The sequence below is a fragment of the Papaver somniferum genome, chromosome 4 (assembly GCF_003573695.1).
Source record: "Papaver somniferum cultivar HN1 chromosome 4, ASM357369v1, whole genome shotgun sequence".
NCBI lineage: Eukaryota > Viridiplantae > Streptophyta > Magnoliopsida > Ranunculales > Papaveraceae > Papaver > Papaver somniferum.
In genome coordinates, this window is record NC_039361.1 from 132774520 (window position 1) to 132788005 (window position 13486).

The window sequence follows — 13486 nt, forward strand, 5'->3', positions numbered from 1 at the left end:
GTATCAAAGCTCCACTGAGATTCCCTCGCCTCGATTCAACTTACTTTGACTCGGATTGATTCCAGAGGGGTTTGCTCAGATTGTAACGAGTTCCTTTTCGAAAGAATAGAAGCTGGTCTAAAAACAATCTAAGTGGAACCATCATGCTTTTTGTTTGCTAGAAAATTAGGTTTGATTTGGTTGAGACAGCCTTGTTTTGTGATTGCATAGAATCCCAAATATCCCGATAGTGCCAGAAATGTCAACTTTAAAAGCTTTGTTGAACCCTACTAGGACTACTCGTCCCTCTTGTATCAGGTTAGCTGAAACTGAAGCAAATTATGAACTTAGGCCCGGGACCCTACAGATGCTCCCAATCTTTTTAGGGAAAGAAAATGAAAACCCATACTTCCATGTTAGGGTCTTTGAGGAAATTTGTAGTACCCTAAAAATAAAAACCTTGATGATGATGCTTTGAAACTCAGGTTATTCCCATTTTCCTTAAAAGATAAAGCCAAGTCGTGGCTGTATAGTTTGGCTTCCGAATCAATCAAAACATATGAACAACTTACATCTGCCTTTTTGAACAAGTTTTTCCCTAGGCACAAAACATCGTCTATTAGGACGCAAATCTGCACATTTTCTCAACATGAGGGAGAGTCTTTGTATAGGTATTTGGAAAGGTTCAATGACTTATTAGCCCAATGTCCTCATCATGGTTTAGAAAAGGTTAGGCTAGTTCAAATCCTTTATGAGGGTTTATATTATTCGACAACAACCATGGTTGAGTCTCTATGCACGGGTGGTTTTGAAAACCAAACTGTTGATGCGGCGATGGAATTTTTGAATGAAATCGCCGAAAAGACCCAGCAATGGGAATATAGTAGGGAACCCAAGAAAAAAATTCTTCTAGGTAGAGAAAACGTTAATAGGGTAGAAGGAGGCTATGAATCAGATGCCAAAATTGTTGCTATAGCAAAAGGTTAGAAGCCTTAGAATTGAGTCATACTAGTGGTAGAATATAGCCTTTTTGGGAAGGCCAGAATAATGAAGAGCAAGCCAATGCTCTATATAATAACACTAGGTTTGATAATCGTCATAAGTTTGACCCATATTCAGAAACCTATAGTCCTGGTTGGAGAAACCATCCGAACCTTTCATGGTCTAAGGGCCAGAGTCTAGGTCAGTTTAGTAATTCTAATGCTCCCCCAGATTTTGGTTACACTAAGAATTCATCAGGCCCATAAAATAAAACGACTAGCTTAGAGAAATCTATTAAGATGTTAGCAAAAACTCAGGATATGTTAGCACAGAGCCAAATTAGTTTTCAGCAGGAAACCAATCAGAACTTTCAAACTAATGCTCAGAACCTTGCTAAGCTAGAACTTCAAGTCGGCCAAATAGCTAATACCTTAAGTGAGAGAGATAACGGAAGGCTCTATAGTCAGACTACCCCCAACACTAGAGGAGTTCATGAAGTATGTGCAAAACCATTTAATCAAGTGAATTATGTCACAACCCTTAAGAGTGGTAAAACGGTAGACAATAGGGTAGCCAAGCCTAATAGTGGACATACTGTAGATCCACCTTCTAGTTCCCAAGATGAGCCCCAGAAGGAGCCACTAACTGAAGAAACCGATAAAATTTCTAGTGATGCCAATGTGGTTCCCGACAGGTCTCATTTTGTACCCAAAGCCCCATATCCACAGTTGTTATCTCCAACAAAGAGAGAGTCGACTTTCAACGAAATACTAGAGATATTTAAGCAGGTAAACATTAACATCCATTTATTAGAAGAAATTAGGCAAATGCCTGCTTATGCCAAGTTCCTTAAGGACCTTTGTACACGAAAGCGTAAGCTTAATGTCCATAAGAAAGCCTTTTTAGCTGGTCAGGTAAGTTCAATCCTTCTGAACCAAACAACCCCTAAGTATAAAGATCCTGGATGCCCCACCATATCTTGTGTGATCGGTAATTATTCAGTAGATAAGGCATTGCTTGACTTAGGAGCTAGTGTGAACTTACTCTCTTATCATGTATACAACCATCTAGGTCTTGGAAAGTTGAAACCGACTAAAATGACATTGCAATTAGCTGATAGGTCTGTCAAAGTACCTCGTGGTGTCATAGAGGATGTTCTGATTGAGGTTGATAAATTTATTTATCCAGTGGATTTCGTTGTTCTAGATACTCAGCCTGTTCAGGATCCTAGTGCTCAAATACCAGTGATTTTAGGTTGCCCATTTTTATCCACAGCTAACGCTGTCATCAACTGTAGGACCGGACTTATGAACATCTCCTTTGGTAATGTGACCACTGAACTAAATGTCTTTAATGTTAATAGACAACCTTCTGACGATTTAGAGGAAGTGAATATGATTAGCACTTTAGTTCAGGATCTAACTCAGGATAATTGGGACACTTTATTTGGTGATTCCTTAGATGAACTTGATGAGGAAATTCTCTTAAGTCAGTTAGGTGACCAAACTTTTGAACTAGAAGAAGCTCTTGAGTATTTTAAAGACTCTGAGGATCCAGAAATTCAAGCAATAGTTAGAGGTTTGTCCGAGAATACTGACTACCCTAAGTTTGGGGGTAGTAACGGTCAATTATCCCCATTAGAAGTCCCTAACTTGGGATTCGAGCCTAGTGTACCTGAGGTATTACTTGAGTCACTTCAGACTCTGCAACCGGATCCTCCTGATATTGTCCAGGAGGAAATTCTAAAGACTTGTTGTTTGAATGAGTCAATTTGTCAAGACACTCATATGAAGCCAAAATGGGCACAACAGAAAAACCCAGTTGTCTTCCAGGAAACCTTGGATGAGGATGTGCTATGTCTGTTCATTTTTCTGATTTGGTGCAGTTGTCTGATAATTGTGGCAATTTTATTTGCTTTTGTTGACCCACAGTTGTTTCGACTATTGATATATGATTTGAAAGGTAATTAGCCATTTTGTGGTATTTGACGTCTCGCTGAAGACTTTAAATTTAGCACTTTTTGGGAGGTAACCCAATCTCATGCAACATGGTAATATCTTTCCTTATCTTTTTTGCTTCAAATGGTAACCGTTTCTCCTTGTTCATGCTTTTAATTTTATCTTTAGAACATTGAGGACAATGTTAGATTTAAGTTTGGGGGTATGGGAGAAACCTTTTAGTTGCAGTATGAATAAATAAACTCCAGAAACTAGAAATTTATGCCTATTGAGGATTGCACTAACTAATCTAAGTGGATGGAAGCATTTTGATCGTAGGAGTTGAGGAACCAATCTGATTAGATGGAAACATCTAGAAGAGTCTATTCATAAAAGCACAGAGCTCAGGTGTTAGAAATAACATGATAGTTTCACCATATCTCGTTGAGTCCTTTTCACTTCTATTTTTATTTTATTTTGTTTTTAAACCATGTTTCTCTAAGTGATAGGTGGGGCCCACGATTCAAGTTGTTACCAATGCTAGGGTGAATTAGAGTGATTGAGTTACAAAGGAGAAGAAAAAAAAGACCAGACCAATTAGACCAAACGGATCAAAAAATAATAATCAGTGAATAAAGTCGACCACTGGTTCTCTTGTATATGCCAGTTGTGTTGAACTAGAATTAGGATTATCGATCACTGGTTCCCTTGTATATGCCAGTTGTGTTGATATTAGTCAGACCAGTATCTCAATCCATTAGGATAGGTTCATTTTGGCGGAGGCCTTCAGACAGATATGGGAAACCCCGTTCACTTAGTAAACATCAAAACCATCTATATTTTCTATATCCATCTTCTTGATCTATCCATGTGATTAGTTTTGACTCCGGATATTGATGTCCATAGTACGACTATCTGAGTAGAGCTCTGTCACTTATATATGAATTTTAGTATGCTTGAGTGCAAACTCGTGTACAAAAATAGGAATTTCGCATCAGGGTACTTCCTCTTGTAGTCAATAAGTATGTCAACCAAGGAGATTCTTTAGTGCCTTTCAAGGTTCTGCGTAGATAGTTAGGATCTGGAGTAAAGGTTTTGTGGGTATATCTCTGGTAAGCCCTCCCGAGACTATAACTCGGCCACTAGAGCCACCTAGGGGTTTAAAGGCTTATTGCATATGCTAAATGCAATCGACGATGCCTGCGTCCGTGAGTTAGATTTTATTTTTCTATTTTATCTTTGCTCGAGGACTAGCAAATAATAAGTTTGGGGGCATTTGATGGACACATTTTTGTGTCCAATTTGTCTCGATTCTATATATTGATAGTGCTCATTTTTGTACTTATTATGGTGTTTTATGTGTAGGTATTTTTTTCCAATAAACATTTTTGGAAAAATATGCTCGAAAAGTTGTCGAAAAGCGCACCCGGAGGACACTTGCTATTCGGACTCTCACTATGGATAAGGGGTACCCGAATTACTAAGGGGCACCCTCAGGACATCCCAAAGGCACCTGCTATCGGCACCCCTACTCTGGATAGGGGGCACCCTTCTTCTTCACATTTCAAACAGATTTTTTTGGCGGGAAAATGAACCTACACACCTGCAGATTAGGGTTCGGAATTCAACAGAGTTTTAGAGAGATTCAAGGTCTGATTTTCGTTGGGCTGGACTTCCTAGAACATTACAGGGTTGTTACGTGTGTTTGGGTCGAATGAATTGGGATGAATAATCCGGGAGAAGGAAACATAGGTGTAGGAAGTTCACGGCTTGTAGCGAACTTCTGGATTTGGTTTTGTCTGAGATACAATCGGATTTGGTTGTCGCTTTGGAGTCAGTTAAGCCTGTTTCTATAAAACAGGACTTGTAAGTCTGTCAGATTCGATAAAGTCGTGAGATTTCGTCGAGTTCAAGCTAAACAGAGGATAAGGAAGTTTCGGGATTTTCTTCAACTATAATTGGAAGTTACGTGAAGTATTAACAGTATACTGATGGATATGATTGAGGATACCATCATTGAGAGATTCTGGTACGTTGGATTAAACTTGGAAGACGCGTGCATAGAAAGCTAGAGAGAATTATTCTCGGGACTTGCTGTGAAAGAATAATCAAGATAAACTTGAGTTGTTTAGGGTTTACTTGAGAGTTGTTGCCTATATATAGGTTGGTTGCAAGTCATAAAAGGGTTACGAACAGTTTGGGGTAGTTTAGATTACCACAGAAAGCTCAAAATTGAAATTACAGACATTCAGTTCTGCTGGTGTAGGGGAAGAACACGAAGAACATACTACTCCCAGAGACAGTCGTTTCTTCTACAACAGTTTTCATATATCGTTTCTGTAACAACTGTTTGTAACGCTTATACACCGTTGCAAACTGTCTGCTTAACTAGTTTTCTCTTGTTTTTCACCCTTTTGAGCTATGAAAACCTATTTTGAGTATGTGAATAATATGAGGAGCTAAACCCCTTAGCCGAGGCGACGGAGGAAGTCATTGTTCCATGAAAAGTGGTATATTTCTATTTTAATTAATTCTTGCAATTTCTTTTATGATTATTTGCATGGAACTAATATTGGAAAATTGATTTTTATTGAATGATTGTGATACGTTTTGATGGAGCATGCTTAGTTTAAGACTTTTGATGTTTCATGCTTGATGTATACAATTGTTATTTCAAAAATCTACTAGAGGCAATATATTAGAATCACTTTAAACGCAAAGAATTGCATGAGTATTGATTAGATTAAATCACTTAATTGGTCAATGGTGGAATCCTGAGTCTCGGTGCTTTTTATAATCTTGATAACAACTTCATCTTGAGTTTTTATTTTAATTTAAGTCTAAAACAAATCTTCACAAGTCTGAGGGAACGACAACCTTTTACCACTATCTACAACAACATAAAAAACCACATCAATTAGGTATTAAAGATAATAATACTCCCTTCGTCCCAAATTAAATGAGCTAGTTGGTTTTAAATTTTGTCCCAAAATAGATGAGCCATCTCTCTAATCAAGGGGATATTTCTCAAACTACCCTTTTAATTGATTATTGTTACTACGATAAATATGTAAAATTTGATAGTATATAACGCTTTTCAACTGTATAATAAAGTTTACGAAAAACCGTGGTATAGTTTAAGAGATAAATCATTTCTAAATTTTTTACTAGGTTTTATTAATAAGGATATAATTGTAAAAAAATACTTAAACACACTCCCCTTTCCTCATTGTCTTAAGAATTGTGCAAGATACAACTAGATTATCTCATTTGGGACGGAAGGCGTATGATGGATTGTGTTTATTATTTCATGACCCAATGCACACCAAAAATCTCAGCCCGAATAACAGGATTCTTTATAGATTACATTGCGTAAGGAAGCTTCAGTGGATGCTCCTTCCTCGGAAAATTATCCCCTTTAACAAACTAACTTCATGCTAAGAAAGACGGAGTTGCTTCAAAATATTGTTCAATGCGACACAGGAAAGTATAATCACTAGGGTCGTAGCACATGGCAAGGAGAACAAGTTTGCACATGATGGGACCAGGTTTTGGGTAAAAAAGAAAAAGGAAAAAAGAAAAGCACAGTGTGTTGTTTTATTCTTAACCCATTACTTACTTATTTATCTCAACAATGTCCCTCGTCATTATGATCCCATAAGTCAACTAGTTTCCCCATTGTTGAGCAAGTAACAATGTTTTCTTAGAACATGTCAAATATACTGTACATTTCCTAGGCTACAGGAGCTATTTTAGCTTCTGAATTTTGAGATCTACATGTTTCGAGTGTCCACAGTCTCATCCATATGGACCACCGTTGACCAACCAAGACCCCTACCGGAGTACTCGTATATAAAATGCGTATCATCACCTGTCATAGCCCTATTGGGTAACCTGAAAAATACAGCCCTATCGAAAATGAAACTTTAATCAGGTCATTCTCGAAGTTACAAAACAGAAACGTTTCCTCCAGTACACCACTACCCCCGTACGCGACTGATTTAATGTCAAACTGTAGGGGCAGTTTAGGTATTTTCACCTAACCACGACAAACAGTATATTGTTAAAAAGAGTGGTAAACACTAAAAGCGACACATTAACACCCAAAGAGAAGAAAAACCAAATGTCGATAAAAATCAAAATCTAGAGAAAAAGATTGAAATTATCATCTATGATGATGATGACGATGATGGGTAAAGGAAAATCAATTCTGACATGTATAGTCTTCTTCTTTCTTCTCTTCATCTCTGTTTATCTATTCATTGGTACAGTTGATTTTAGATCTTCATTCTTCCCACTTCCAAATTCCCTTTGTAACAACAACAACATCAAATCTTTATCACCAATTAGGGTACACATGTATGAATTACCAAATAGATTTAATTTTGCAATGGTTAGTCATAGTTTTTCATCTAATGATAGCCAAAGTGTTGTTGTGAATTCGTCAAATTTACCATCATGGCCAAATAATTCTGGGTTAAAGAAACAACACAGTGTTGAGTATTGGTTGATGGCTTCGATTCTGTATGATGGTGGGAGTTTAAATGATGGAAGAGAAGCTGTTAGGGTATTTGATCCAGATACTGCCGATGTTTTCTTTGTACCGTTTTTTTCATCATTGAGTTTTAATAGTCATGGGCATAATATGACAGATCCTGAAACAGAAGTTGATAAGCAATTACAGGTATATATAATTATAATTCTTACTTGTTTACTTGTTTTTTTGACTCTGTGTGTTTTCTGTAAATTTAGTAAGTTCTTGTGTTTGAATTGGTGGATTCAACTGGTAGGGAGGGTTTCTATCTATTCAAATTTGATATTAGAGCATATTGGTATTTTGTATATCTACTTGGCAGTTTTAGATATGCACAAAAACTGAATTAGTTAGGATGTCCTTATATGACATGGGGAAAAAGAGTTATCATTATTAATTTTTTACCAAGTTAATGGAATTAGAATTCATTATCATGTGGATGATTTAGAGTTTTTGCTGAAAATGTAGTATGACTTCTGATGAAATTGGTAAAATAATGGGCTACCAATGTTGGTGGTTAATGTTATGTATTTCGTCAAATACAGAAATTGTAATTGAGAAACAAGGGAAAAAGAGTTATTCATAAATAATTTCTACCTGTTTAACCGACTGTAGGGTTGTTATAAACCCTTCTGAGCGAGTTTCTCTTCCAGTAGGAATGTAGGATTACTATCTTTCATGTGTTTATTTTATTTGGCTCCTCCTAAGGCTTGATACTTGCTTGTTGAAGGTTGACTTAATGGAGATTTTAAGGAAGTCCGTCTTCTGGCAGAAGTCTGGAGGCAGAGACCACGTAATTCCAATGCATCACCCGAATTCTTTCAGATTTTTGAGGGAGCAGGTGAACGCATCTATTCTTATTGTTGCAGATTTTGGACGCTACCCAAAAACCATGTCACGCCTGAGTAAAGATGTTGTGGCACCATATGTACATGTGGTGGAGTCTTTTACAGATGACAATTCTTCAAACCCATTTGAATCTCGTACAACACTTCTTTTCTTCAGGGGTAGGACATTCAGAAAAGATGTAAGTTGGATTGGTGATTTCTGAGAATCATGAGATTTCAGCTCCTCCTGTTTCTTTCAGTTTTCTAGATTTTGTGAGCAAGAACCAATTTGTAACCTGTCATGTTGTAGGAAGGAATTGTTCGTGCCAAGCTGGCCAAGATATTAGCTAATGTCGATGATGTTCATTACGAAAACAGCTTTGCAAATGGAGACAGCATAAAAGCGGTAATCTCTTTTCCATTCAGTATTCTGTACCAGTTTTTTGCTGATTTTTTGTTTCTTAAATGAGGCCGAAATTTGTCATTTTCCACCCCAAAACTCTATACTTGAGGACTGAAACAAGTTTCTGTACTTATTTCTCTGTTTCAGATTGGCTCTTTACAATAAGACTGTATAAAGTTTACATTTTTGACCGGTATTTCTTCATTTGGTATATGTTTCTGTTGCTCTTTCAGTCATCACAAGGTATGCGTTCGTCGAAGTTCTGTTTGAACCCTGCAGGGGACACACCTTCCTCCAACCGACTCTTTGATGCCATTGTGAGCCATTGTGTTCCTGTAATCGTAAGTGACAAGATTGAGCTACCATTTGAGGATGAGCTTGATTACACTCAATTTTCACTCTTCTTCTCCGTAAAAGAGGCGTTGGAACCTGGTTACATGGTTGGGCAGCTCCGTCAAGTCTCAAAAGATAGATGGGAAGAGATGTGGAGGAAGCTTAAGAATATCTCTTGTCATTACGAATATCAGTACCCGCCAAAGAAGGAAGATGCTGTCAGCATGTTGTGGAGACAGATAAGGCAAAAGCTTCCCAGTGCCAAGCTCTCGGAGCATCGGAGCCGGAGGTTGAAAATCCCTGATTGGTGGGGTTGAAAATCCCTGATTGGTGGGATAGCCGAAGAAGGAGATGACCATTTTGATTGCGATTCTTGTGAATTCTGTACATTCACCATCATTCAGATTCATTTTACAAACAACCCTTTGAAGGGATTACCAAATTCAGATTTCAGCCTACCTCAACCATAGATATATTCTCCAAATTCGTGTAACATATAGTGCAATTTTTCTGCAAATTATGTATCAGAGCTTATACTCGCATGTATTCGGCTTTACTTTGCTGGTGCGGATCTAGTTTATATTAGAGGGTTGTTTTCTGAGAATGTCTGATTCTTTCCCAGAAATTCTACTGTAGATTGTAATAGTACTCATTTAGTCGTCAGATCATCTTTTTTGTTTCATGAGTCAGATGTTGCAACTAGGAAAAGCTATGCAATAATCTTGCCATCTTATTAAGCAGACAAAACTACAGAAGCAACCATAATCTCCACAATAAACTTCCAAACTCTAGATTACTTTACACATTCTCCTTTTGCCACCGAACACAAGCTAAGTCAGCTGGTAGACCAGAATGATATCAAATGTTTTCTTTCTGTTCCAAATACTAAAAAAACAACTTATATTTTCACAACCGCTTGTCTCGTTAAAGGCTCGAATGCCCCACCCGCACTTGGACTCGGTGCCAAGAAGTGTTATTTATTCCTCTCAAGTTCCAAATAACCTCCACACTTTCAGGTTGGACGTTGGCAGATGTATCAACCTGTACACCCATTAGCAAGAAAAGGTAAGAAAAACAATACTATCAAAATTGATCAGGTACACCAAGTTTCAGGGGCATGAGCTGATACAGAAAGGAAACGCAAGAAATGCGTACCGCCTTTGCCACTATCTCAGCGTTCTTGGGGATTTCTGCTCTGGCCTCAAAAAACACCCATGCCCATTTGTCACAGCTTATATCATCTGCAATGTACGGCAGCCCTGGCTTTTGGTACCTAGAAGCTTCAACCCATGTCTTTCCTCCATCAATCGATATATCTACCCTCTCGATTCCACGCCCACCTCCAGAAACCGCGTATCCAGAAATAGTTATCTGCAATAGAATTACAACTAAGGGTGACACGACATGCCATTGAAGTGTTAAATTAGTTCACATCACCAGCTCGGCCGATGGAGAACCTCAAATACCTGAGGACAGTACTAACCTTTTGTTCCTTCACCACGTTCACGTCCTCCAGTGAACAAATAACACACTATATATCCAGACAATTCTCGGAGCATTAGTAAGGTTTTGGATAATTCTTGCTTTCCACATATTTTCGTTAAAACGCTATAAGAAGCTTGAAGAAATATTTTGCTTAATCTAGACAATTAACCATAATATCTACAAGATTATGTGAGAGAGAACATGCCAACAGACAAAATTGTAAAACTTTTCAGAATATAGACAAAATGATGCCAGTTGATTGCATTTTGGTCTCATATATCTAAGAGGTTGAAACCTTATAAAAGCCAAATCTGAAAGCCTCAATCCTGCAGCAATATGTTCTGTACATCTACCTGGACAGGGAAATCCATTTGTGGCCTTCTTGACGACCAATCGATGTTTTCCCAATTAACTGAAGGTGGAAACATCTTGTAGTCCTTTTGCATGAAAAAACCCTGTTACATAACAAGGAAATATCAAATATTAATACCTCGGGAAAGAAGAGACAGAGAGATTAACATTTTACATACTTAAGATCTTAGTTCCCTACCTGACATTCTTCTGCAATTATGTTGATAGACTCCAACCATTTAACAGAGCGGGCACCAATGACACCGGGGACAACTACACGCAGTGGATACCCATGGTCCCTGTTGAGAGCCTTTGGCACGGCAACAAGGTGGTAATTTTCAATTAGTATGCAGTTTGAAAAACAAAATTTCTAAACATTGGATTATTGGCGCGAGAAAAATAAAACACATGGACAGTGAATCGCATTCTTCATTTAAAAATTATAGATGGAAGAAATGCTTAGCAGATCATCCACGTAGATAAGGCAAGTTTCTTACTTCTCCATTCATCTCATATGCAAGTAATACATCAGCCTCAGGATTTGAAGCTTGAATCAATGGAATCGATGCCTTGTAAGGACCACCATTTTCCTCCTGGAGAAACAAATAAGTGCACAAAAAGATATGAATCCATGAACTCTTTCACTGACGCTAAGGGACTCAATCAACACAAGTACTAGAACAAAACTTAGAAAAGCACTGATCTCACCTTACATTTGTCAACACTGACAAATTCAACATGCTTTCCTCCCGATGAGGTGGTTGTTGTCAGATTGGGTACGCCTACAAGTTCAAGGACATCTGATAATTTCGCCCCACCCCAAACCGCTGATAAGGATGCCCAAAAAGATCAAATCATCATACAGATAAAAAAAAAAGGATGGTTTTAGATATTATCAAAATTAGCACAAATTACAATCCACAGAACTGATTTTGATGAACATTAGTTGGAACCCCAGCAAAATGATTATTCACACTGTTGCACAATTCAAGTCTATGGTATTAATATCAGGCTACCAATGTCGAAAATCTAAAACCACAAAACCAAGAAAAGAAACCTACCGTTTCCAATAGCCGAAACATCCCAGCCAACACCTTTCACTGTCTTTGTTTTACTCATTGCAGTCCTTCTATTACCTGCACACTACTTAATAGAAGAAAGGGTCAGAATGAAGCATTCATGGCCATCAGGAAACTTATCCTCAACATGACACTTTCAATTTACCTGCAAAGTAGCAGTGACCTCGTATTTTGGGAGCTTTCTGCACGCAACATAGTGAAATTTCAGTCAAAAACCAATATACATACTGTTTCCTTTCTGATCTCAGAGGGAAATACCCCTCACCTAATATCAGCCATAAAAAGCTCCTTGGGACATTCCACCAATCCACGGACAAAGACAGAATATCTGTTCCAAACACCAAAAACAAAAACGTAGTTCCTAATCAGTTTAATGGTTGTCAACCAATGTACAAGGTCGAAAGCCCACAACCCGTTGAACTGAACTAAGAGGAAAGTATAACCTGCTAATGTCATCAACAATTGGAATTGGTCCATGGTTTCTCTTGTAGAAAAAATCCACAGGAGTTACATACGACGATATCAAAGCTGACCTCGGGGGCTCGGCATTAAAAGGCTCCTGTTTGATTCAAATACGTCCTGATCAGAATCAATATTAAAAAAACCTTCCCAGTTCTAACTCAAAATTTGATCCTAGATTTCGAATCCCTATTAAAGCCTTAGAAAAAATAACAAAATTTCTTAATCGATCCAAAGAGAACCCAATTTTAAAATATCAAAAATTGATTCAATCAATAGAGGGAGAGAGGGATGGTCACCTTGGCGTTGATTCTTAGAGATGGATGACGAGGAGGTTCCTGGGAATAATTTGAAGGTGCTGTGAGGCCAGGCATCTCCGTATGATCAGACAAGGAGATGAGAGAAAGAAAGAGAGAGAGTAGTAGTGGTATAGGCAAAGGACGTAATCTAAGAAGACTACTAAAAAATGAGTTAGATTCCTGGTTGCACGGAAAACCAAAATGCTGAGGTTTTTAAGAAACTTTATTACTTGAACAGCGTGTTTGGAAATTGGAGCCCATTCATTTCTCAAAATTATCGAAATCCAAATCGAATTAGGCAATACCTGGAAGAGTAAAATTCTGACCATGAGAAAGCAAAATAAGTTTTTTTTTTTTTTTTTATGTGTGTGTAAATAAGACATTTCATCAAGCAAACTATCCGGGGAGCCTGTGATACAAAAGGAGAAGAGACATTTGTTAAAGCATTGTTCGGTCGAACTCGCATGCGTTGTTATCTCAAACATGTTTGTCATGTTAGTGATCAAAATTATAAGTCTTGATTTCTAATCTATTATAGCTAAGTCTCGGATTAGGATAGAAAGTGTAGTTGAGCTCAAGGACTTCATGGCGATTCATCATACAAGTAGAAGAACTACTCAAGGAACCGGTGGAACTTCTCGACAAAAAGGTATGTGAAGACTTGAACTTATCTATCACTCAAAAGTATATCTACTCTATCTCCTACTCTTTGAGACAAGAAGTCGTATGCTATATATATAGACTTTGATTATACACATTTGGTATTTTGAGCCGAGTGTACCTCGCCTATCTATATCTCGAAATATGAGTTGGTAAGCT

General features: G+C 37.8%; 2 protein-coding genes across 2 annotated transcripts; one reads left to right on the top strand and one right to left on the bottom strand.

Annotated features, from left to right (window-relative positions):
• Window positions 1–7013: 7013 nt before the first annotated feature.
• On the top strand, window positions 7014–9676 carry LOC113276604 (probable arabinosyltransferase ARAD1). Its single transcript, XM_026526224.1, has 4 exons — window positions 7014–7581; window positions 8162–8458; window positions 8569–8664; window positions 8895–9676. The coding sequence occupies exons 1-4, from the start codon at window positions 7069–7071 to the stop codon at window positions 9309–9311; spliced, it is 1323 nt and encodes a 440-aa protein (XP_026382009.1). The 5' UTR covers window positions 7014–7068; the 3' UTR covers window positions 9312–9676.
• A 25-nt stretch (window positions 9677–9701) lies between these two features.
• On the bottom strand, window positions 9702–12889 carry LOC113276605 (sulfite oxidase-like). The gene is made up of 12 exons (XM_026526226.1): window positions 12668–12889; window positions 12353–12468; window positions 12175–12237; window positions 12055–12091; window positions 11892–11973; window positions 11539–11657; window positions 11328–11423; window positions 11030–11140; window positions 10833–10934; window positions 10478–10525; window positions 10150–10365; window positions 9702–10035 (listed from the first exon to the last, which is right to left on the bottom strand). The coding sequence occupies exons 1-12, from the start codon at window positions 12740–12742 to the stop codon at window positions 9919–9921; spliced, it is 1182 nt and encodes a 393-aa protein (XP_026382011.1). The 5' UTR covers window positions 12743–12889; the 3' UTR covers window positions 9702–9918.
• Between the last annotated feature and the right edge of the window lie 597 nt (window positions 12890–13486).

Coding starts and splice junctions, on each gene's coding strand:
- LOC113276604 (XM_026526224.1), top strand. CDS start 7,069: ATGATGATGATGACGATGATGGGTAAAGGAAAATCAATTCTGACATGT. Junction 7,582..8,161: donor AAGTTGATAAGCAATTACAG/GTATATATAATT, acceptor TGCTTGTTGAAG/GTTGACTTAATGGAGATTTT. Junction 8,665..8,894: donor ATGGAGACAGCATAAAAGCG/GTAATCTCTTTT, acceptor TTGCTCTTTCAG/TCATCACAAGGTATGCGTTC.
- LOC113276605 (XM_026526226.1), bottom strand. CDS start 12,742: ATGCCTGGCCTCACAGCACCTTCAAATTATTCCCAGGAACCTCCTCGT. Junction 12,469..12,667: donor CTCTAAGAATCAACGCCAAG/GTGACCATCCCT, acceptor TGAATCAAACAG/GAGCCTTTTAATGCCGAGCC. Junction 10,526..10,832: donor AAATGGATTTCCCTGTCCAG/GTAGATGTACAG, acceptor CTGGATATATAG/TGTGTTATTTGTTCACTGGA.